The following is a 25,200-nucleotide window of genomic DNA, read 5'->3' as shown; positions in this document are numbered from 1 at the left end:
TAGTAGATACAATAGCAGTCAATTCCTATGCAGTTTTATCCCTACTTGTTATTGAACAGCATTTTTTAAAAGTCCCAAATAACAAATTACTGCTTTAATTTGTGGATTACAACTAAACCTTCATTGTAGACATCCCAACAGTGAATATATATTTGGAAACTTTTGCCTCTTGAAGGAGTATTTGGTAGTGAATTTGTACCTGAGGAATAAAATTTCTCCCTTCCATTCCTCTCTTTTTCTCTTTTCCTCCTTCCTTCCCTTCCTTTCCTGCCCCTTCCCTTCCTTCTTCCTTCCTTTCCTTCCCTCTTTACCTTCCCCCCTTCCTTCCCTCCCTTCTCCCTTCCCTTCCTTCCTTCTTCCTTCCCTCCCTTCCCCCTTCCCTTCCTTCCTTCTTCCTTCCCTCCCTTCCCCCTTCCCTTCTCCCTTCCCTTCCCCCCTTCCCTTCCTTCTTCCTTCCCTCCCTTCCCCCTTTCCCTTCTCCCTTTCCCTTCTCCCCCTCCCTTCCCCCCTTCCCTTCCTTCTTCCTTCCCTCCCTTCCCCCTTTCCCTTCTCCCTTTCCCTTCTCCCCCTCCCTTCCCCCCTTCCCTTCCTTCCTTCCCTTCTTTCCTTCCCTCCCTTCTTCCCTCCATCCCTTCCATCCTTAGTGAAATGACATGGAAAATTAAAGTTTGATATTTAGGGAATCTAGTCTGAATAGACATCCAATCTGACTAAGGCTTTTAAGCCTGTTATTTCTTCCTCCTCCTCTTCTGCCTCCACACCCTCTTGTAGCTACATTAGATTACTTATGGCTGAAACTTTCAGAAAATTGTTGCTATTTTATTACACAGACTTTTTGTACACCAAAATAATAATGGCTGTAGAAATATGATTGCTTATTAAAGGTCTTAGTTACATGATCTTGAGAAAGCTAGTAGTAGTCTTTTTTAACCAACTTCTGCATCTGTAAAATGTGGTGTTAGCAAGATATGTTTTGGAAAGAGTAAAAGCTCACAAAATTTTCTTATATCTTCAAATAAGATATTTGAAGTTATTAGCATTAATGATTACAAAAAAGAAATGCCTTGATTTCTTCTGACAGTTGAATTTAAGGGTTCTAAATCGCTCCATGGAAAGTATTAGCAAAGAATGGGCTCAGGGAGAGCAAGAGAGCGTGATCTTTCATGAGCCCTTCTCAGTTCATGCACGGTACTTCTCTGCAAAGAACTGTAACTGTATCAACAGAGGATGCAGACCACTAGTCACCATATGCATAGTATAGGAAAGAAAAACAGCCACATTAAATATGCTGTTTAAACTCTGATATGCTGTTCTCTTCCTAGAGAATTTCCTATCAGAAATTTGAGCCTGCCCTTTTCTGACTGGTTCATAAAACTTTATTCCTCCAAATTCAGCAAAGGGAAATATGAAAGCCACAAACTAAATTTGGGAGGCACTGATTGATGGGAAGGATAAAAAAATCTGATTTTGTATAGTACTTATAGCTCAGTGATAGCTACGTAGGCGGTATGATAGACAACACTCTTCATAATTTTATAGAAAAGATTCCAGCATAAGAAAAACAATTTGGAACAATAATAGGGAAAGGGTAGAAGTAATTTTAAAAGTTATGGGGGAAGAGCCCTACGAAATGACCTTGAGTGAAAAGCATGAACTCCAGGTAGTTGGATAGGAAGGTAAGTTAAAGCAGCACGATTGGAACATTCTGGTCTACTCTCCCACCTCCCAGTTCCACAATTTTGTTTGTAGTGGAAAGGTTTCACTCTTCACTGTCCTTTAGGGCTTTCCCCTGAGGAATCAATCACAATTGACAAAGTCCCATATTGTTGTGATCCAATGTCATTTGTTGAGGTTTCACAAACCCAGTGAAACTCCAGTCCCTGAGAGGGTACCCACAAATGGCAAACATCCTCCATACTCTTACCTCCTCCTGCATTACTAAGTCCTATCACAGAGCAGCTGCCAACCGTGTTTCAGGTCCCATGGGGAAGTCTTGAGTTCCCTGCTTTTTTCTAAGCACCATGGACACAGTTTGCCTGGACCCCCTGGAGAATTGCCTTATTCCAGGCAGGCAAAAGGGCAGGAGGCAGGAGCCTGAAGTGATTTCTCTGGAGAATTTGTTGCCAGTGTAGGAATGGCACTTGAGAATTCTGTTGCACAAAGTTAATCCTCCTGCACATTTTAGGTTTCCCCAAGAAAACTATGTGGCTGGAGTGAGTGCTTTACGAGCAACTAACTGTCTCTGGAATCTGAAGTCAGTCCATTTTTTGCTTGCAAGGGAACCCCCCAGAGGAATCCCTCTGCCTGGTTTTGTCTAGGAAATCTGCCCAGCCCGTTGCATCTTGGCCCCTAACACTGTAGCAAAGGGGGCAAACTGCCCAACACTTAAATTCCTGTGAGTTTAACTAGGGAGTGAAAGAACAGAAGAGGCTTAAATCTTCATTTGCAGAAGCATCTAAATCTTTTCTTTGTTTCAGTGTATTTGGTGTGACTTGACAATTTTGAGGGAAGGCTTTGTTCTATAGGGATGTCCTAAGAGAATATTATTGGTGGAAAATATGTAAAAATGGGTGCCCAGAGAGAAGGTATTGAAATCTTTAATTTGTGTGTGTTTTAGATTTTTTTTTCAAATTATGGATGAGGGTGGAGGAGTAAGGAAAATAAACATGACACAAGGACTATAAATAGATTTGCCTAATATGTTAAAAAAAAATAAAATTCCCCAGCTTCTAGATACACCACTGGTTTGTTATACAACTAAACCTCAGTGGGCTTTCACTTGTGTGTGAGCTACATGTTTTTTGACTTAAACCCTAAAACTGACTTCATAGTTGGGTGTGAGCAGTAAATAAGGCACCTCAACTCACAAAACGTCATAAAATATAACTTAAGTGAGTAATTCTGGAAGTGGATATGAATCTGGTAAAATGTCTTTAAAAAGTTAGCATCTGACTTCTATAGCTTTTCTTCTTCCTTCCTAATTACAACCCTTAAATAGAATTTGTGCCTCATATCGAATTTACCAAGTATCATAATTCCTCCAAGTGGTAAAGATACCTCAAGACAAATGCTGGGCATAGAAGCCACAGGGCATAAATCTGCAAAGAAGTAAAAGGCTAACCTTTTCAAACAATATGGCTTCTCTCTCACTTACCAACTTTACATTTCCCTGTATGGCCCCGGAAGATGACTGGTTAGCCAGAGACGGGTAAGATTCCTCAAGGGAGGAACAACCTAAGACAGGCACAGTCGCAGGGGGGCCATCAGGTGAGAAATTGGGGATCAACAGAGGTGAGGATTAGAACCTCTCCCCCACTGTTTTGAGAGAAATCTTCTGCATCCGTGGATGTTTTATTGCCCTTGTCTAGCTTGGATTAACACATAGTCTACAGGCACACACCTGATCATCTACATTTGCTCTCTTACAACACTAAACTAAGTTTTCTACCTTTATCTTACATCTACCTACCACTTCAGCATTTTATTAAAAAATAATAATAAAGAGAGAAATGTGGGATCCACATATAAATCAAGTATAAAAATCAAACGAATATTCATATTTGACCTGATTGTTTATAGTTCATAATGCGTGATCAAAACCGAAAGTTTCTGTGATGACTGCCCTTGTACTGTTCACCATGTAACTTATTCACTATGTAAGAATTTGTTCACCATGTAAGAACTTGTTCGTTATGCTTCAGAAGATTAGAGACTGACGAGAATTAGGCTTGGGGTGGATTAATGATTGTGCATTGAGCATTGACTCCCCTATACAGAATTCTATTGTTGTTAACAACCATTTGATCAATAAATATGAGAGATGCCCTCTCAAAAAAAAAAAAAAAGTTAGCATCTGTGTGATTTAGGGAATCTGCAATTAAGGATAGAGCATGTATACTGATTGAAAGGACAATGAACACTTCACCTCAGATTTACAGTCTTAAAAATAAAAGAAAGTAGCTTTCAAAGCAAAAATAAACTTAATAAATATGTTTTAGTATAAATTCATTGTTCTGTAAATACAAGTAACAAAATATTCTGACTTCTATATTCTATATATTTTCTTCTCAGTAATCTTTTTTTCCCTATTAACAAATTCCTGGGAAAAGGAATGAGATATTATTTCCACCAAACTTGTGTAGAATATGTGGATTCTTGGTCAAAATAATGATTTTGATTGATGTATGCTTATATAATTGTGGGTTACTATGCCACTTCTCCGTATTAGAGTATTAGATATGTGACTTGGTTATATTGCATTATCATTTGAATATACATGAAAGATAAGTTTTCTTTCAATTGAAACAGATTTGTATTTATATATTCTCTTGTGTTAACACATCATTTCCAAACGTTGAGATTTTGGTTTTCCGTATGTATGTTCAACAGTAGAAGAGCAGTGTTTTTTTTACCACTATCTGCCCTGCTGCTTTCTTTCTGATGGGGGGTTGGGCTAACCCAGTGCCCAAAGCGTCTGCTTCTAAGGTGTTTACCTGAAATGGCTTGGTAAAACTGGAAGCAGAGTAGCCATCAGAAAAATCAGAATAAAGTTTTGTTTTTATTGGTAAAAATGGAAATTCCTCAAGAGATACTAGTTTTTAAAGAAATATTTTCATAGGATTTCCTTTAATTTTGCTGGAGTTAAGTAAACTAGCCTGAAGAAATTATTTTTCTGTTAGCATTTACTAATGATAATTCCAAGTAATTTCGTACCTTGAGATGTAATCTTTTTTTGCTGAGGAAGGATGATAGGGAGGATTGGAAAATATTGTGAGTTATAAAGAAGGAAATACTCATCTGTAGTTCTGTCCTTCTAAGTTAGATATTCACATTTTCACATGTTTATTGCCAATTTTATTTTTCTAATTTTTATTATGAAGTACTTCATATATACATTTTATAGTATAAATATTGCAGTGAATTCTCAGGGATCCATTATTCAGTTTTAACAGCCATTGGCTTGTGGCCAGTCTTGTTTCTTCTGTCCTTTTCAATTTTTTGGAAATGATCAGACATTTCACTATTTTATCCATAAATATTTCAATCTAATTACTCTTTAAATTTATACTTCTAAAAAATTCTAAAAACATGATCTCCTTAAAAAACTGAGAAAGTTAATGTCTCCTTTTGACCTCTTTCTGATCTGAGGCTACCACTTCTGTCTCTCTACCTCTAAAATAACTAGACTGAATGATTTTAGAGTGTGTCCTTTCAATTCATTGTTAAATATGAAAGTACATATATACATGTTTATATGTAACATATATTTTGTATATATTTTAAAAATATAGATAAGTGATACCAAACTGTATTTATTCTGTAGCTCTGCTCTCAATTTCATTTTTGAGATCTCAGTTGTGGGTCTATTCTTTAATAAGCAAATCTGACCCATTCATATTTATTGTAAATATGGATATCTGGATTTATTTCAGTCCCCCTCTTTTGTGTTTTTTGTTTACTATGCTTTCTTTTTTCTATTTCCAAATTTTAAATTGCTTGAGTGTCCTGTGTTCCATCTTTTTTCCTCCTGGTTTATAAATTGCTGATTCTATTATTTTTTAGTGTTACTTAAAACTTAACATATGTATTTGGCTTGTTTTTCTAGTGGTGTTGGGGTTGAAAGTATTTCTGTCTTCCTATGACTGGAATAATGGTGGGTTTCATTACTTTTAACTCTTTTCACAGTTACTGTGGTTTCATTTATAGAATGTGGCATTGTTAATTCTCACATTCCTTTTTCAATAGTGAGTTTGTTTTGTTTGGTTAAAATCTGGTGGCTTTTCTCAGGCTCTGCTCAGAACTTAGTATTTCATAGTATTTTAGTCACTTGCCATAGTAAAAACTTCCCCATGTGCCTTGTTTTTCTAATGTAACTGTCTACCCCGGAAGATTCTTAATTACCTCAGTGTTCTTGTTAAAGTTAACTTTGCTTGTAAGCTCCCACAAATCTTTAAGGAAATAGAGTGTACAAATGAGGTAGTTAAAAGAGGAAGGGTACTTCTTAAGCAGGATGTTTGATGGGATTGGTTTGTTTGGTATGTGATAGTATGATGCTATATCAAAGCAGGCTATAATAGTAAAGTGTGTTTGAATGGAAAAAAGCCTCATGCAAATTACCTCTGGTAAAGTAGAGTTCACTATAAGAATGGACATTGGTGGCTGTGCATCTTAGGGACCAGTTACTCTGTTTCCCTCTCACTGGCTCTGTTGGGTATCCCAAGGAGTACCTGTCTCTCAATGTTAGCTGTGCTCCTCTGGCTCTGTCAACTGAATTGTTTTGCTCTCATAATTCAGGCTTGCATGTGCCCCGTGTTAGCCTCTTCATCCTTTACTCTTCCTGGCTTGTGGATGGCCACCATCTCACAGCATCCTCACATGGCCTTTCTTTAGTCCTTGGTTAAGGGAGGTTAGGGAGAGAGGTGGAAGGAGAGACAGAAATAGATAGCTCTTCCTGGTCTTAAAAGACCATCAATCCTATTGGATTAGGACCTCATTTAACCTTAATTATCTCCTAAAAACCTTATTTCCAAATATAGTCATTTGAGGGTTACAGCTTCAACATACAAATTTGGGGGGGATTCAGTTCAGCAGCATTATAAGGCATTATTACTTTAATGCCCTTTAAAACCCTTTAAAACCCTTAATCAGGACAGATTATTTCTAGAACAGTCACATCACTGACCTGTTACTCTTTTTATATTCTCTTATGTTGGTGATTGGGTACTACCATCCATTCAATAACTCAAGCAGGGATTCATTTTCGATTCATCTTCCTTACAATACCAGGTCTTATTGCTTAGCACTCTTTAATTCCTGAGTCTTTCTCCCATTTTCATTTGTTATTCACTTTCATCCTTATTTTTGAAGATGCCTCTTACCCGGCCTTCTTATTTCCAGTTTTTCTTGCTTTTTATAGGTTCTTCACACCATTACCAGAGTGATCTTCCTAAAACAGTTTGACCATTTCATTCACTGTACCAAGATAAACTTTAAAATTAAGTACCAAAACTCTTTGAGAATGGTATGCAGAGTCTTGAGTAATTTAGCCTGTCCCCACATCTCTAGCCTCTTTATGTCTCCCTTTCCTTTTCTTCCAGCCCCAATCCAGTTATAAGAAACTACTTGTTGAGAAGGTGCTCAGAGCTCTTGCCTCTGTGTGGGCTTCTCTCTTACCTCGCTCCACTCCTTCCCCCCGACTGACTCCTACCTGTTCTTTAGACTCTATGAGAGTCTTTGACTCCAGGAAGCTTTTCTTTTCTCTTCAGTTTGGGTTTGGTGTCTCTCTTGTCTTCTTGAATTTTAAGTGTCTGTTTGTTTTTGATTCCATTCACTTGGTCCATGAGTTCCTAGACTGTGTCCTCATTTTTCTAATATTATCAACAAACAACATGCCAGTCATGTAGATGCCCTGAGTGTAACCAGTCAGTAAATAGCATCGTTTGAGTTCTATTCTAACCCTGTGACACCCTCATCATTTTCACTTCAGAAGTAATTTATCCTTCTGTTTTATAAAGGAGAGGCAAGATTATCAATCAGTATGTGAAATATGTTGTAAAGGCAGGATTCTTTGATACTTGATATTCTTTGATTCTGGGGTGCAAACTAGAATTAATGAATTCTATTATTATTAAAAGATTTTGGAAAGATTCATAAACGCCAACTCGAAAACAGAAATTTTGTTCATGAATGCTTATTTTGACCAAGCCTATGGAAATGAGGGAGAAGTTCAAAAGAACAGGTGCTAGGGAGAGGCTGAGTGTTTTCTGTTGGATGACTGTGTGATGTTGGTGGGTAGTGTGACATTGCTATGCTTTTGGAGCTATAGTTCAGTAATGTTGCCCTTGAATATGAATTATGACTGAATGTGTAAGTTTTACTGTCATAGCCAATTAACTTTATGCCAGACTACCTTCAAATGACTACAGTCTTGCATCTGTTTGCTAAATTCAGGTAGTGGTAAGGCAGCTATGACACAAATGTTAAATTTAAATGCAACAATAGGTGCTGAGCAACTGTGACAAGCCAAAAACCATAGCATCAAGCTCTTTTAAAGTTGTACTCATTTTCCAGTTAGAATTGTTTAAGATAATTAGAAAATTCTATGCATTTGGGTCAGTTTCTCTTAGAGTTATTTTTAGCATAAAACATATTTTCACTTGTTAGTTGCTATATAATCTGCATTGGACAGAATGGTTCATTTTATGTTTGAAGCACTGATTCTACTACATACAAGCTGTGTCTACATATTACCAGTAAAACGTTGAAAAGTAAAATGATTAGTCAATCAGTTTCTGTTTCTAAATAAAACCAAATCTGTTTGATTTTTATCCCCTGCTGAAACTATTGTTATCAACCAGTTGTTGTAGAATCATATGATCATGGCTAAAAATCTGTAAGGATTTATAAAGGATTTGGCAACTCTGTCATTGAAGTTTTGCAAAAAGCATAAAGGCTTTAAATTAAAAATGATTTTTTCAATTTAATATTTTTCGAAGCTAATTTATGCATAAGTAGAGTTGTTAGAGAAAATCATGGTTGCTCAGTTCAATTTAAATTTCAGATAAAAAAATTAGTGTTTAGTATAAGTATGTCCCAAGTATGCATGGGATATATTTATACTAAAAAATATTCATTTCTCTGATATTCAAATTTAACTACCATGTATTTTTATTTGCTAACTCTGGAAACCTTATATTGGAACAAAATTTTTAAAAATGAAAGAAAGGCCGTGCAAAATTAGTTTCTCTTAGTGTCCTCCAGCCCCCACATCCCACCATTAGTGCCTTTGGAAGGCTTGCAGAAACAGTCCATGCTTTTATAAATATATACATATCAATTTTATTCAGATAGACATTTTCCCTCCTTTCCTTTTATACAAATACTAGTAACTGAATACATTGTCTAGCACGTTCTTTTTCCATTTAACCATGCATTTTCACCATATGATTTTTGCAGACGATGTGGAATATGAGATTAGTGTGTGGGCTTTGAAATCAGGCAGAGTTGGATTCAAATCCAAGTTTGCTGGATTAATTGCTGTTGGGCTGTAAGATGTCAACCTCTGCTTTCCTCTGTTGTCATATCTGGAAAATGGACAGAATTATATGCTAGGCAGTGGAGGATATTGTGGAGAGCAAGATGGTCAGGGTTCCTGCTTCCATGATATAATACATATAAAGTGACCTTGCCTGGCATTTTTGTGCCTCATAGGTACTGAGTTCATTAAGACATTATCGATATTCCCTTGTAGTTGGGAATGCCATGGCTACTGAGACAGACAGGTTCAGTTATAACTAAACAGTGATATGGTTTCAAGCAGAATACATGAACAGTAGCTAAAGGAGCTACTGTACACTAGGTAGTATTTTCTATACTGTTTGAATGTGCTATTTCCATTGTGTTGAGGGATTTAGTGCCTTGAAATATAACAGCCATGTTTTTTAATGTACTTTGAATATTATTATAAGAAGGCTTATTTTTCCTTGGGGATTTTGCTTAAAATCTTGGATTTTAAAAAGTGATTTATTTAAGCATATGAACATTGTATGAATTGTATTACTGATTTTTTTTTGGATATACCTACCCAAGTTTCTAAAAATAATTCTGAGTTGTTGACATTTTTGTGTGTGTGGACTGTAAGGACCATTTCAGACTTCATTCACTTTGGGTCCCTGTTCCTTCCTTTGGTTTCTTCCTGTGTAGGGCAAGGTCTATACAATTTTGAACTGGGAAAGAGGAAAGATAATGACAAGGTGACTCTTCCTATTGAGAGGCAGCACACTGTAGAAGTTAACTTGTTAATTGACTCTGGAGTTAAACTGCCTGGGTTCAATCCTGGCTCCATCACTTACTAGTGGTATGACCTGGGCAAGCTATTTAACCCTTCTGTGCCTCAGTTTCCTCATTTGTAAAGTGAGCGCGTAGTGTGAGGATTGAAGGGCTAAATTGGATAACATGCTTTGAACAGTGCCCAGCACATAGTAGGTTTTGTGTGTTTGCTGCTGTTACACTGCTTCTGCCCTAGCGTTAGTGTTTATCTCCTTGTTAGTGTGTCCACATCTCATTTCCTCTCTCTACCGCTTGTCTGATTCATCACCCTCATGGCTAGCATGAATTATCCAGAAAAACTCTAAGAACTTTACATTCTCTTACATGTATTCTTTAAATCTTACCCCTGACCATGACCCACTGTTATCTGTCACCCAGGTACCCTTCTATTTCTGAATAGTTTTGAGATGGGTCAAGAGGGAAGGGCAATGGTGGATGAAAAGGAGAATTCACCTCTGTTTGATGACAGTGGACTCCATCTCTCCATATCAAAACTTGTTTGAGTAAAATGAATTTCTTTATACTTAGAACTGAATCCTTGACATAGGGGTATAGGGCATGGAAAGGGATAATTTTTTTCTTTTAATCTCTTGTCTCTTTATCATGGCTACTAACTGTGAAACAGAAAACCTTGGAAAAGCCGCATATTTATTTTAGGGAGATCAGAGCAGAGAAGAGAAACCATAAAACAAATTCTTTATCACTGAAATCCACAGGAGTGGCAATCATCGGGGAGCTAATCTCAGTGACTTGCAGCTGAATTGAGCTTTTTTTAAAACCTTTATGATAAGAGTTTCTCTGGGGGAAAAATAAAAGTAATTCTATTTCCACTTGTAGGTGAACTTTTGGGCAACAGTGTTTTTCTTAGTTGGGAACTGCTTGCTTTGTACTTTCTCCGCAGACTTATAAATTGGTGGGCCTTGCTGTCTCCCCCTCTACATCATGAATACTGTCCGTCTTTCTGAGTTGATTTGTCACAGGGGAAAGAGGGTGGAACTAAATCTTACTTGTGCATACCAAACACTCATGTATCCTTTCCAAACCATTTCCAATATAGAAAAGGTAAGTAATTTAACAAGGTCATGAAGGTAGTAAGTGGTCAAGTTGAAAATTTAATTCAGATCATCAGATTCCCTAGTCCATGCTCTTGTGTTGCTATCTTTCCTCCTGGGTGGTTTAATTAAATATACCTTTGTAGACCTGGGCTTCCTTATATCGCAGTATTTTTACTTTTATTTGTTAAATGTCACATGTTAATAATTTTTTTAAATTGAGGAATAATAAAAATGTTATATTAGTGTCAAGTATACAGCACAGTGGTTCAACAGTTACCCATATTATTAAATCCTTACCCCACTCGTGCAGTTACTATCTGTCAACATAGAAAGATGGTAGGAGTTAGTAATGTTCTGAAGGGGGCACCTAATAGTATGCTATTTTGTGAAGGAATATTAAGATCTCCTTGTAAATAAGAATAAAAAAATGCCTGGTTTATTTTTAATATCTTCCTGTATTTTTCCCCATGAAACCATGCAATACTTGGCATTGGAATGCTCATCTGTGTGGGCTCAGCATTAATACTGAATATAAATTTTATAGTTACGCTGTCAGCTAGAAGTTGGTATATTTGATCTCATTTATCATAATATACCCAATGAGTAACTTTGTTTTATAGACAACTAAGGTTCAGATTATAGGCCCCTTGCTCAAGGCCACAGCACTATTTAGGTTTCAAACCCAGGTTAGAGCCAATGTCCTCTTTTCTTGACACCAGGGTGCTTTCTAAAATAGGTGCCAGTAGTTGAGCTATTTCAGTATTTGAAATGGGATTGATGTTTTAAATAGTATATTCTAAATTGGGGTAAGGAAAGTCAGTAAGAACTGTTCTCTGTTATTCACAGAGCTAATTGCAGGCATTGATGCTCTATGCATCTGCTCAGATACATCATGTATTTCCTTTTTTCCTAAATGCATTTTCTCTTAAAAAGATAACAGGGGGCAACTTGTTCCTTCCCACAGTAATCTCCAGTCTCATCTTCCAGATGAAAAGTGAGGATGTCTGATCTTAGATTCCTTTCTCTGTTGAAAGAATGAATGACTGACTCTCTGATGACTCAGGGTTTTGGAAGGCAAACGATAGGTGTAACTAGGGAGACACTTGTTAAAAATTGTTGGACAGCCAAGATTTAAGATGGGTTAGTGACATGGACATTGTCATTGGAGAGCTGTATCTAGCACTTTTATTAGTGTTTGGCTGAGTTCTTTCAGAGAAAGATGAGATCTGTGTGAGTTGAAGGAGTACAGGAGGTTTATTTGAATGAGAAAGAAGAGATTATATTCAGGAGGCTGTTGAAAACCTTTGAAAAACCTTCCTTTCATCTCTTCTACTCAGTTTTTATCCATGATTTAATGTATTGTCTTCCAGTGATTCAGGTACTGCTTGAGTGTCACACTTAAGCTCTAACTTATGTGTGTATTATCTCCCCAGTTAAGAATGAGCATTCAAGGGCAGGATCTATCTTCTACTTTATACTTTTTAATTTTTTTTTTTTAACCCACAGAATTTTTCATGCTGAGTCAAGTAATCTCCTTACTCTATGGGTAAGGATCTGTAAGTGAATTAAAGATTATAGTGATCTGTGTTAAGAAGCTCTTAAGGAAATATTTTGGATATGTCTACCAAGTTATTTAAAACATATTTTATGCCTTCTACCTTTTTATGTATGTAATTATTACCTGCAAATATAAGAGATTTGTGAATAAATACTAAAATTACTTTTTTTGCCTATACAGTGAAGTATCTTAAGTTAAATTGACAAGATTTTAATGGTTAAAGGAATTATAGTGATATCAAATGCTTTTTAGAGTATATAGTTTTACAGTATAATTTTAAAGTTCTAATAAAGCACAACCATTCCATTTTATTTGTTTTCTCCCCAGAGTTCCATTTTAGTTGCTGTTTATAATCATTGTAGAGAAGAAACTGGACTTGAAAAAAATGTTAGAAACTATAGGTAAGACCTATTCTTTCCTGACTACTTTTATAAGAATTAAAACTCCTTCCAGTGGGGTCTTTGAAGTATATTATCTACTTAGCAGGATTTTGTCTATAGTAACTTAGTTTTAAAAAGTTTTTATCTACTAGCATTACACTAGTGTAATAGGTTTCTATATTTGGATGGTTTCATCTGAAGTGTTAATAAACATATCATTTATAAGCAAAAGTTAAAAGCATATGAAGTGTTCTACCAATTATGGTTTTAATAAACCTTAATATAAACCCAATTCCAGTTTATGGACCCAATTCTGGTTAGTACATGTTTCTGGATAAACCAGAAAGCTTAACCGTATATTTAATACTGAAAGATCATCATTGCCTATGTCTTACCTTTTAACTTTATTTGGACAGGTGAAATACTACTGATCTTTGCTTTTAAGTTGATAAAGGTAACAACGCTTAGGCTGACAAACTTCGGTGATGATTTAAGGCAGTTTAATTTCTACATGAGATAATTTATGTTGAAATCTCCAAATTTCCTAGGCTACGCGATAACCTTTTTTTCACAGTGTTCTTTAGTTTTAGAGAAGTCAGTTTGTAGAACTAGTTTCAGATGTATCAGATATGGTGCCCCCAGTCCCTCATTGTCCCTCACCTGATGTCCCAGGGAACTATTGGGTATGATTATTGGAAAATACCTGGGTTTTACCCTAGCGCCTTGATGATGGTGGCTGGTTCCTTGACACTTGGAGGATTTGAGGGTGTAGGGTGAGAGTGGGTGGCAGGAATAGGAGAAGGAGCTATTTTTGTAATAATGGAGATTATTGCTATGACTTTGTTTCTGGTACCATGCCACTAATGAAAATGCATACATGTACATTTCCTTCATCACCAATTTTATGCTAAAGTCACACATAAAGACTCATCCACACAGGAATGTTTCTCCTAAGAAAGCAGACAACAGAGGGGAAACAGAATTATTTAAATCATTATTTCTAATCTTTATTTTGTAAGTTATTACTGAGATGTACACCTCCCAAGAATTGACATGGGAATTAATGCTAGATTTGTATTCTGAGATATAATGGGAAATAAGAACCAGAATAAAATTCTCATGCATATTTTTATCATTATTTGCTTTTAACATTCTGCATAATGTTGTTCATTGAAATTTGTGTGTGAGAATTAATGATCAACAGTAATTCATGTTTTAATTTCTCCATTTCTTTGTAATTCCATGTTTGGTGCTATTGAAAACACCAGAAACTTTCTGGTTTAAAAAATTTTTTTTGACTTATAAATGAGAAAGAGAGAGAGAGAATGTGTGTGTGCATGTGTTAGGGAGATATTATTATTATTTATGGTGGAAGCTTGCTGTCAGGTGGAAGCATGCACGTAAAATGCCAGGATTGTTAGGGACACAGTTCTTCAAAATACTTTTTCAACTTTGTGCCTGATCTATAAGTAATCAATAAATACTTGAATTGTATTGGTTTTCTGCATATGTAAATATGCTATTTAATTTTGGGGAAAGACATTTAAAATACTAAAAGCTATTGTTTTGAAGGGCTATGCATAACTGTGATGTTTTTTCAAATAAGTTCCTAAGTGAATTCTTTGCCCCTGAATATATGATATTGTCATGTTTTAGATGTTACAACTTATCAATGACATTATAAACGTCCACTTATTAGTGAGTTATATTTCTAATTTTTCTTATATGTAAATAATACTTATCTAAAAACTGAAAATACCAGAATTTGCAAGATCAGTGTTCGGTTTTCACTGATTTTTGTAAAAGAGTTGAAATAGCTGGCATTGTAATTCAGATATGCTTCTTCGTTTCTATTCTTTACAATTAGTTGCATGTAGCGAATACTATAAGCAGTTCCTTGCTTTTAAACAAACTTTCTTACCGGAGACTTCAAGGTTTGAAGGACATATTTATGTTGACATATTACAATCCTTTTTTTCTCCTGAGTCAATATTGTGCTGTCCAAAGGAATAGTTTCAGGATTTCTGTAAGCATGGTTTAATGTATGACTTTTGAACCCTGTTACTGACTAATGTTGCTCTTTGGTGTAGACAAAAATCGGGCCCTGCAAGCAGCAGAGCGCTTGCAGGTGAAGCTGCGAGAACGTGGGGATGTAGCAAATGAAGACAAACTGAACCTTCTCAAGTCAGTCTTGCAGAGCCCACTCTTCAGTCAGATTCTGAACCTTCAGACTTCTGTACAGCAGCTGAAAGACCAGGTAAGATATGATTTGCCCAAAGCAGGTGTTCACAGCATGGCATAGATTTGTGAAAGTCTTGTGTTTTTCTGAAAGGCTGATTTTTGTATGTGTTAATGAATAGTTAATGAAGCATTTAAACATCTAAACAAGACATTGAGATTCACTGTGGCTTTTCCCCCCTAGTTATTTTTGTAATGGTTGTTGCAGTGTATCATAGTTGATGTGACACTGTGTTGAAAGCTGGGTGTATGCTGAGGAATGAGTCCTTGCAGGAGAAGGGGATCATAACAATATGGTTAGGATGGATGGTTGTAGACTTGGTTTTCTATCATTACTAAGGTTTATTGTTCATGTGATACTGCTCATTCAGATTCAGACATCAGTATACTTATGAGAATTCAGATAAGTATGGATTTGCATGTGTAATCATGTGTGTGAGGAAGGGAAATCACCTCTATTTTGACAGTAAAGGGAATAATTACATTGTCATCAGTTAGAGGAATTGCAATTCTCACTTCTTAAAAGAGTGTAACTAGCAATTGCTTCCAATGACAGCATCAGATGGTGATAAACATTAAAACTTCTAAATGTAACAGTATTTTTTTGCTGTAAAAATTATGAGCATTAAAATGTCCTAGCATTTATATTAAAATGAAACATATCACAATGACAGACTGAAAACTGAAGTTAGATGTTCTTTGAACCTACTTTAGTCACCATTTCTCAAGTTTTTGAAAAAAAATATTTTAAAAATGGGTGTTATCTTCATAAGGTTTGAAGCCACTTTTATGCCTTCACTCCAAGTTAATTCTCATTCTAATGTTTTACCATTAATTTAATCAATATGGATGACTTGCTAGCAAATATTCTTCCTTAAAAGGTTAAAAATGAAACTTGAAGACTAGTTTCATAATTCAGTGAAAGAACAGCTCCAATTGAGAAAAAAATGTGCCAAATGCAAAAGGAATGAATAGTAGCAGTAGAGAAGGAATTTGCTTAATGTCATGTAACTTCTTGATCTAGATGTTTTGGTAGCAAAAAAAAAAAAAAAAAATGAAATAAATCAAGAAGAGTCTTTAAAAATATTTTTCTTCTAGCAAATTTCTACTTAGTGAATTTAAAAGTCATGATCGTGAATTAAGAAAATGTTTTTGTTATATCAGTTGTGTTTGTCCTCTTTAAAGTTATTGAAATACTAGTTTTAGGTACTCATTGTTTAATGGATTGGTAAGCTTTTAGAGAAAGCAATATCTTGAATATAATTATATTCCATATCTTGAATTTAATATTACTATGATGTGGAAAGTTATCTGGATTTTCAGAGAGTATGAGAAAGAAGTTGGACAGATGTCTTCTCCCCTTATTGTATTACATGAAAATATGATTAGAATGAAAAGAAAAGTTGAAAAAGAAAGTACTAGTAAGTATGTTTGGAAATACTTCTAGTCCAGTGAAATAACTGTTGAAATATATATGTGTTAATGAATAGTTAATGAAGCATTTAAACATCCAAACTTCAAGACACTGAGATTCACTGTGGCTTTTCCCCCCTAGTTATTTTTGTAATGTAATGTAATGTTGCTGTGTATCATAGATGATGTGACATTGTGTTGAAAGCTTTGTATAAAGGGAACAGCATTTGTACTTAACATGTCTGCTCAAAGGAGAGGAGAAGTAGGCCTAATTGTTGTTAAGCTTGTTTTACCATTTTTGAATAGAAGTAGGATATGGGCTCTAAAACTGGGTTCCACATGATTCAGCTGAAACCATCTTGGAAATCTGTTCAGCATAACATTATCAGCCACATAGTCTGTGACTAAGTACAGTGTGATATTGCTCTTGTATCAATGATAGATGCTGATATATTTCAAAACTAAGTATGGTGTGATGTTTTGTGAATTCTGTAGGCATGTCTTACATGCCTTTTAACTTGTGGTTCATTGGTCACCAGTTTGAATGCTAAAAGGGACCAAAGAAACCAGCTGGCCTATACCCTGCTTACTACAAACAACTTAGAGAGGTCTAGTGACTTGTTTATAAGTGTAGAGTCAGAATTAGAACTTGGTTTTCTTGGCTCTCAAGGTTCAGTGCTTTCCCCTTTTTATTCTGTAGCAGCCTGTCTGACATCATTTCCACACCACCCCCCAAGGGTAGAAATTTGGTCCCTAGATGCTAGGAGTTTAATTTTTGTTAAAACCATTGATAATTTCTCACAGTTCTCATGATTCTTCACTTTAGTCTCTATTCTTTACCAATTCTATTTCATGTTTCATTTGTTTATTGAACAAGTTTTTTTCTTGTATGAGTCAAGAGTAAAATTTCAAAAATTTGTAATTTCTGTTTAAAGTTTAAACATAAAAATACTAGGCTTTATTTTGTTAGAATTAAATTTCTGTGTAGTTTAGCAACTGCTAACTTATTAATATTTATAATTTAATATTTGATTAAAGCTCTTGAAGAATGAAATTTGTTTTGTGCTTTTAAACCAGTAGCTACACAAATCTGATCAATGGCTAGCTTTTATTTACTACGTTTTACCTAAATTATGTTTTCAGATGTATAATTTTATAGGCATGAAAGGTGCAAGTTTTTTTAGTATTACTGGAAAACTTGAGTCCTGTAAGTTTTCTTCCACCATCATTCTCCTGTCTTTTAGAAAGTGAGAGGAGTGAGTAATTGAAATGCCTGAGGTGTGTGCTGCATATTGCAGAACATGATCATACTGCAGCTTTAGTGACAGATGCTGACATGCCATGTTGAATTAAGCCAACTATTTTTTTCCCTCAGATCCTTCTCATTACTTTTGTTCAATACTGTTTAATTTTCCTAATTTGCTCCTTCAATATTAAGACTGCCCTTAGAAATCAAACTGTTTCCTTTTTGCAGATTAAACACTTGACAGGTGTGTAACTGAGAGGGCAAAAAAGCCATGCCCTGAAGGGATATGCTACTTAAATATTAACAGGTCTGAGGGTATAATTGATGCCTCTGTTTAACTCTGCCACATTGTGTATTGTTCTAACCGCCAGCAAAAAGGCTGTGTGCTATTAAACCTGAATAATCCCTAATAACACCATTTCATTTCCTGTTGCATGGTTCTTGTTTAAGTGAAGAGGAAAGAAAAAAGAACTGTTCCTGTGTTAGTGATCTGTCAAATGCAGATTTTCAAGTAGTGTCCTCACTGTCACCTAGTCATCACAGCTGATAACTGCAGGGCTCAATGCATACTCTTGACAAAAATTCAGCTATTGTGGGGGAAATAAACATGTTAGCAGTTTAATAATAGAGACTTGTCAGCCATGAGGATATTGGATTTGCATATTTATTCTGTGAGGTTTCTCCAGTACAGTATAGGTGGATTACTTTCCTGATTCATTAATTGCCTTGCTTTATCAGTTGACTACAGGCACTAAAGTAAATGTCTTTTTGCCCTGAGTTATTTGTAAGAAAACAGTGAATTAAAATGGTTAATTTCAAAAGAAATTTAGAACTAATACTTAAAAATTGACATTGCAAAGATTTAAAAAAAATCTATGGCAACAAAGACTAATTCTAAGATTGAAGAAATGGTGGATAATTCAAATTTTAAAAAAACTGTGATAATTTTGGAGACAAGCCTCAGGGCACAGAATATTCTTGAAGCTTCACATTGTCAGTGATTTCCAGCCTTTTTGGTGTGTGACCCTGTGTCATTTTTTGGTTCTTTTTCTTGTCTGATATTTCCAGTCTTCTAGTTCTTTCAGTTTGCTCCCATAAAAGTGCTAATGTATATACAAATCATCTAGATGTAGAATGTATATATACACATAATTTAGCCATATTTTTCTTAGTTTTTCTTTGGAAATTTTATAGTATCTCTTAAAATAGTTGGGGAGATGCTAACTTAGCACAATCAGGTTGGAAATTACTGTTCAATGTTGATTAGAATAATTGGGTCTCTGTTTTTCATTTTTATTCTTGAACTACAGTCTTCATGTTACAAAATTTTGGTTTTATATTTCCATTTGTAAGTTCGGGGAAAGGAAATCCTGGGGCAAAATACCTCTAAAAACCAAAATCAGTCAAAGGGAGAAATAAAGTTTAAAACCCGTTTACTGCTTACAAAACTACAGTCAGGCCCATCTGTCTCTCCTGCTCAAGCAGCCACAACACCGGCCCTGCCCCTCACCTCTCAGGTACAGATAAGCCCACTGTTGCCCAGGTAATTACCCATTGATATGGAGATGAACTTCTTCACCCCTGAGGAAAGATGCAAATGCACTAAAGCCTACTTATTTATACCTCTGAACATCTGTTGATATGCAGATGCACCAAAGCCAGGCGAGAAATTCTGGAAATGTTTCAATTTTACCCACAGTCCACCCCTCCAGAAATCTCACCTTACAATTTACTTGATCCCCCTCCTCCGACCAATCTAGTAACATGCAATAGCAACAGCAATAAAATCTTGATAATCCTCAAGCCAGAGGATTCAGCCTATGCAAATTAAGTAAATGTACTTTACAGCACAATCTCTCACTAAGCACAAAAATAAGATTCTGCACTTGTTTACTCATTCCTAACAATCATGCTAGATTGCTCACAAAACTTTTACCAAACATTAGACAAAGTCAAGCCTCTCTTTAAACATTATTTTCTTGACAACAGCAACACAATTATAATTCTTAAGCCAGAGGATTCAGCTAGGTTCAAAGTCCCATGCAGATTAAGTTCAAAGCTCATCCATTCCAGCCAACACGCGGCAGCTGCAGCCACAGGGCGCATCCAGGAAACAAAGACCATAGAAGCAAATAACTGTGATTGTCGGGGGCTAATTTGCTGTTATTACAGGAATACACAGAAGGCCAGCTTCCAGGCCTTTTCTCCACGGTGCCAGAAAAGCCAGCCATTGCCAATCCATGTGTTGAAATGTCCAGGGCCACGTCCATTTTACTCCTAATTGCTGCACCCATCCTTGCAACACATGTCCAATAAAGTGGGTACTTCGATCACTCTCAGTAACCAGTGACCGGCCATAGGCTGCAGAGAAACGCTCTAGGCCCCTCTTGGTGGTTTGCTGATCTGCACGATGTTCAGGGCACTCCTTCTGGGCTTGGCTGACTTCTTCAAAGGTGAAAGACAAGCCACACTTTTGGGTCCACATTGTCTTTTGAGGTGTCTGTACCATACCACTCCATGGCCTCTGGGTCCAGTCTTGCACCCACCCCACGATGCAATAGGAGGTTATTACCTTGGTCGGAGCTGTTCTGGCGATGGGCTCTGTAGCCAGCAGGGCGTCGTACACAGCAGCCAGTTGCTTCTCTATCAAGGTGACCTGGACCTCTGCTCCTTTCTATGGTTGTGGCCAGGCTCCTGCCCGGCAGCAAGAGCAGCAGCAGTAGCCTTAGGCTTGGGCCGCGGGCCGAGGTAGACATGGCCAGCAGCGGTGGTGGTGCCTCCATGACCACATGAGTGTAGACACATATCCCTTGTTGTGAGCGCCGCTTCTCCCCATTATTTCTAGGGGCAGCCCTCCTAAAGGTCATACTCATTATGACAGGTTTTGGGTTCACAGGAATCCTGCCGACTGTGCCAATTGTAAGTCCAGGGAAAGGAAATCCTGGGGCACAATACCTCTAAAAACCAAAATCAGTCAAAGGGAGAAATAAAGTTTAAAAACCGTTTATTGCTTACAAAACTGCAGTCCCAGCCCATCTCTCTCTCCTGCTGAAGCAGCCACAACACCGGCCCTCCCCCTCACCTCTCAGGTACAGATAAGCCCTGTTGCCCAGGTAATTACCCATTGATATGGAGATGAACTTCTCCACCCCTGAGGAAAGATGCAAATGCACTAAAGCCTACTTATTTATACCTCTGAACATCTGTTGATATGCAGATGCACCAAAGCCAGGTGAGAAATTCTGAAAATGTTTCAATTTTACCCACACCATGTTTCTAAGTGTTACCTGTTCACATTCCTAAAAGAATTTGGAACAACTTCTGATGGCAATATTTATTGACTAATGGATAATTCAAAGGTAAATCTAAACAAAGACCAAATAAATATATCAGAGAACTACATATTTGAAGTATCTTGGGTTACTAAAATTGAGTACATTATATAATTTCCATTTCCCATTAATGAAGGCAAAAAAGTTGAAAAAAAAAGAACTGGAGGATTTTATATTGCTTACTGTGAGACATCATTCAGTCAACCAAATTTTCCTTGACAATGGGAGGGGTATAAGCATCTTATGGATGCTTATAAAAGGCTCATGTATATATGGCCATAATCATTTATTAATAAAAATCAATAAAAATACAAAGAATAAGTAAGATGTAAGGTGGAGGTTCTCAATATCTAGAGGAGAAAATAGAATAAATACACACACACACACACACACACACACACACATACACAACACAATTAAATAGGAAAACAAAAAGGTGAGTGTGTAAAAGTAAGGAATTACTAACTTACTAGAAAACTACTCTGGAGGTAACATGTAAGATGGGTCTGGAAAAATGGGAAGGAGTTTTCTGTAGTCATGCTTCCATTATTTCAAGTAGGGGGAACAAATATAAGGGTATACAGCATTTGTTCTCAGCTGGGGGTAATTTTATATTCTCCCACCCCAGACACATGTGGCAATGTCTGAAGACGTTTTTGATTGTCACAACTTGGTAGGAGGGTGGACACTACTGGCATGTAAATGGATAGAGTCAAGGGGTACTGCTAAATATTTTCAATACACTGCACAGCCCTCAAAACAAAGGATTATTGGGTTTATAATGTGTTTAGTGCTGAGGTTGAGAAACCCTGATACAGTCATGTACAGACCTATACTAACAGAGCAATGAACATGTGTGGGCTATTGGCAAGTGAGGGAATGTTGGAGCCAGAATGTGAGGAGCTTATCAATATAAGGTTTTTTGTTATCTTTGCTCTTTTACGTTCACCTTTTTGTATCAAACTTTATTGTGTCAGCTTTATCTTCTGACCATTCTATTAAATACAATATTTTAGCAGTCATTAATTTTATTTCTCTATATGAAAAAAAAATTATATTAAAAAGCACCGAACAAAATGAAAGGGTGTAACATTTTGACAGATAAGACCTTCAATTTTAAGTGTAAAATACATGAACTGTTCTTCAAAGGAATGCTTCTTTCATCTTTCTAAGAATAAAATACACCATGATACAACTGTAAGAATCTAACAATACACACTATATCCTAATAAGTGGCTTTTCTTTCAAAGGGCATGAGCAAGTGTATACTGTGTGTTTTTTTTCCCGTGGTGCTCTGTCTTAAAACAGGATCAAATTTTAGACAACCTAGAAAAAGAGGTAGTCAGTGTGCATTTTAGAGAATCACTTTCCAATACCTGATGTAAGCTGTGGGTGTTAGATGGAACGTCACCATCCTGGGGCATGCCTGAAGAGTCACTGCTCTGTAGGTACATGTTTGTGAGACTGTTACATCAAGTTCGTGGCCAGAGCATTGAGGTATGTTGCTTTTAAGTAGCATCAGCAGCTTTGATAATTTCTTATATTTATGTATTTTTTAGATTGATGGAAAGCTGAGAATTTTAGTAATTGGTTATTTTGTTGCTCAGTTTTGACTTTGGTAATCAGAAAGATGCTATTTTGTGCAACTCCTGGTAAAGAGCAGAAATGCCTGTGTTTCTTTAGCTTTATTTTATTACTTATATAAATGACAAAAACATAACCGCTTTTTATATAGTTGCTAATCTAAGGCTGAAAAGATGAGGATTCATCTGTGGGCTTGCTGTCAGTGAAGACAAAATGACTACTGTCTCCCAAGAATGTCTAGGTTAAATTATGACTTGGTGTTCATGGAGGGAGGGAATACAGAGAAAAAGAAAATATGCTTTGATCCTGTTAACCAGAATTACCTAAAAATGGAATGGATTTCTTCCCAGTGGATCTTGCTTGTGAAAATGAAAAAATATTTTTCTTACCCCTGAAATGGATTTACCTGTATGATAGAGCATTGCAGTTACCTAACAGGAAAGTATGTTTCTTGAAACTTCACAGTACATTATATAGGGCAAAATTAAAAGAGAAGGAATGGTTCTTACATTTTTACATTTACCATAAAGTTTATTTACTGTAGGAATTTCAAATACTTTATTTTTGGTACAATAACAGCTTTTAAATGTTTGTTCCTTTAACTAAAAGTTTGCAAATATAGAACCTTTGAAGGGACTATAATTCTTGTTTTATCCTGGGCAAGAAGACACTATTCAAGTTTTTTAAACAGTGCTGGATTAAAATGCAACACCATCTTGCTATTGGGTATGCATGTGTGTCTAAAACAGCAAATTGTGCTAATTGTATGGTGTTTTTGTGACAAAGTCAAGTGGTCTTTGGCAAAGAGGGAAAAAATGTGAGATGTACTGAGTATAACCTAAGTGAGTTTTTAACTCAATAATTTAAGAACAATGGAAGTCGATCTACATTTGATGCTATATCAACAATGAGTTACCTTTAGGAAGTCCTGCTGTGCTATGTACTTTGTCTCATTTAACCAGTCCATCAGCCTGTGAGGTGAGTTTTATCCCCAGTTGTCCAGTAAGGAAATTGGGGCTCAGAGAGGCTGTGTAACTTAATCTGGACTATCCAATTATTCACTGGTAGATTTAGGAGAATGTAAGGGTCTGATTCTGAAGCCAAAGATTTTTTTACTTCTACAATGTTTCTAAACCCTTAGTTCTCTAACACAAAGGAACGAGTAAGTTGAAAACACACAGTTACTAGCATTTCTAAAGAGATATGCGCTTAAACTAAGCGTTTTGTAAACTCAAATTCATTATGATTTGGCATTTCCCTTGACTTTTACAGATTTTAATCAGAGGGCCTTCTAAATATAAACCAGAACTTTCATTCTGCTTTTATTTACAATTATTCTGGTTTAAAGTAAATGAACTGGGTAAAGATAATGATGAGAAAATAGTGGAGAGGCAATATGGCAAAGGAACCCAGTCTTCATGTGTCTGTCTCCATATATTTACGCTTGTCTGTAAGGTTTTGTTTTCTTTCTCTTTTTTTCTCTAAACAGACTGAAGAGTCAATCAGTTTTATCTTATGGAATCATGAGACTGATAGAGACACTGCAAAAATTCTAACATGTTTTGTCCAAATTTTCAATTTCTAAATTTTTATTTGTCCTGGCATTTAAAATAGATTGATTTATTTAATTTTGATACCTTCACCCCTTTCACATAGACAATTTTATCATGCTTGGATAAGAATATTATTTTTAGTCAAGCTGCATTCTTTAAATTTTGTCTCTTGGAAGTTTTGCTAAGAAAGCACAGAAGTGTTGAGATTTAAATAGAGAAAAGACATTCTGCAAATATACGTCAACACACATGCCTCAGCTGTGGTGTATATGCTGCGCTCCACTTGCCATTTGTTCTTAACAAGCAGAGAAAGGAGTTTTAGAATTGTTTCTTATGTTTGTTTGGAGTCCATTTACTACTTTGGGGATAAAATCTATGCCTTATTCATCTTTGAATACTTTGTACCTAACAAGATTCTTTACTCAGATGCAACAAATAATTGTTTAATTGATGAATATGTGACTATTACAGAGTATTCAGAACTGTTATGCATTAATGATATTCTTTCCTTGCCAGAGAACTAGTGTTTAATGTAAATAAGTTAGCCAAATAACTGAAAGAACTGTGGAATTTTCTCTTAGTAACCATGTTGAAAGATGCATCAGTCATCGTAACAGTTAACATGTATTAAATTCTTACTGTATGCCAACATTGATAGATAGGTAGATTAGACAGAGATAGATACCTCATTTCATTGCTGCAACATTATAAAGTTTATAATATTGTTGATCTTATTTTACAGATAGGGTAATGGTGGAGTTAGTATTTGAATGCAGGCTGGCTGACTCCAGAGCCCAGGTCTTAATCATAGAGCTCTGTTGTTTTTTATTTCACTGTCCTTGTAAACAGGGTAATGAACACAATTTAAGGATTTCCTAGTGATTTGAGGCCTTCGTTGTGATTATCTGATTTCATGTGCTGGCAGTGTCGTCTAGTAGGATTTGGAGACAGACACAACCCAGATTTATATCCTGGCACTGATACTTATTAGTAGATGATCTTAAGCAAGAGTC

General features: G+C 36.1%; 1 protein-coding gene across 11 annotated transcripts in view; it reads left to right on the top strand.

The window, feature by feature from the left end:
• The window catches only part of MPDZ (multiple PDZ domain crumbs cell polarity complex component), a 157,972-nt gene that overhangs the window by 12,098 nt on the left and 120,674 nt on the right, over positions 1-25,200 (top strand). For 10 of the 11 annotated variants that reach the window (XM_036926642.2, XM_036926643.2, XM_036926637.2 and 7 more), the window contains exons 2-3: positions 12,769-12,842; positions 14,912-15,078. In XM_036926642.2, coding sequence (XP_036782537.2) covers positions 12,827-12,842; positions 14,912-15,078 — 183 coding nt within the window. In that variant the 5' untranslated portion in view covers positions 12,769-12,826. Of the gene's footprint in view, positions 1-12,768; positions 12,843-14,911; positions 15,079-20,989; positions 21,078-25,200 lie in introns of those variants that run through there. The other variant, XM_036926644.2, reaches the window with a different exon arrangement.

Source organism: Manis pentadactyla, chromosome 3 (assembly GCF_030020395.1).
Source record: "Manis pentadactyla isolate mManPen7 chromosome 3, mManPen7.hap1, whole genome shotgun sequence".
Lineage (NCBI taxonomy): Eukaryota > Metazoa > Chordata > Mammalia > Pholidota > Manidae > Manis > Manis pentadactyla.
Note: the sequence above shows the minus strand (reverse complement) of the source record. Positions and strands in the feature narration are given on the sequence as shown.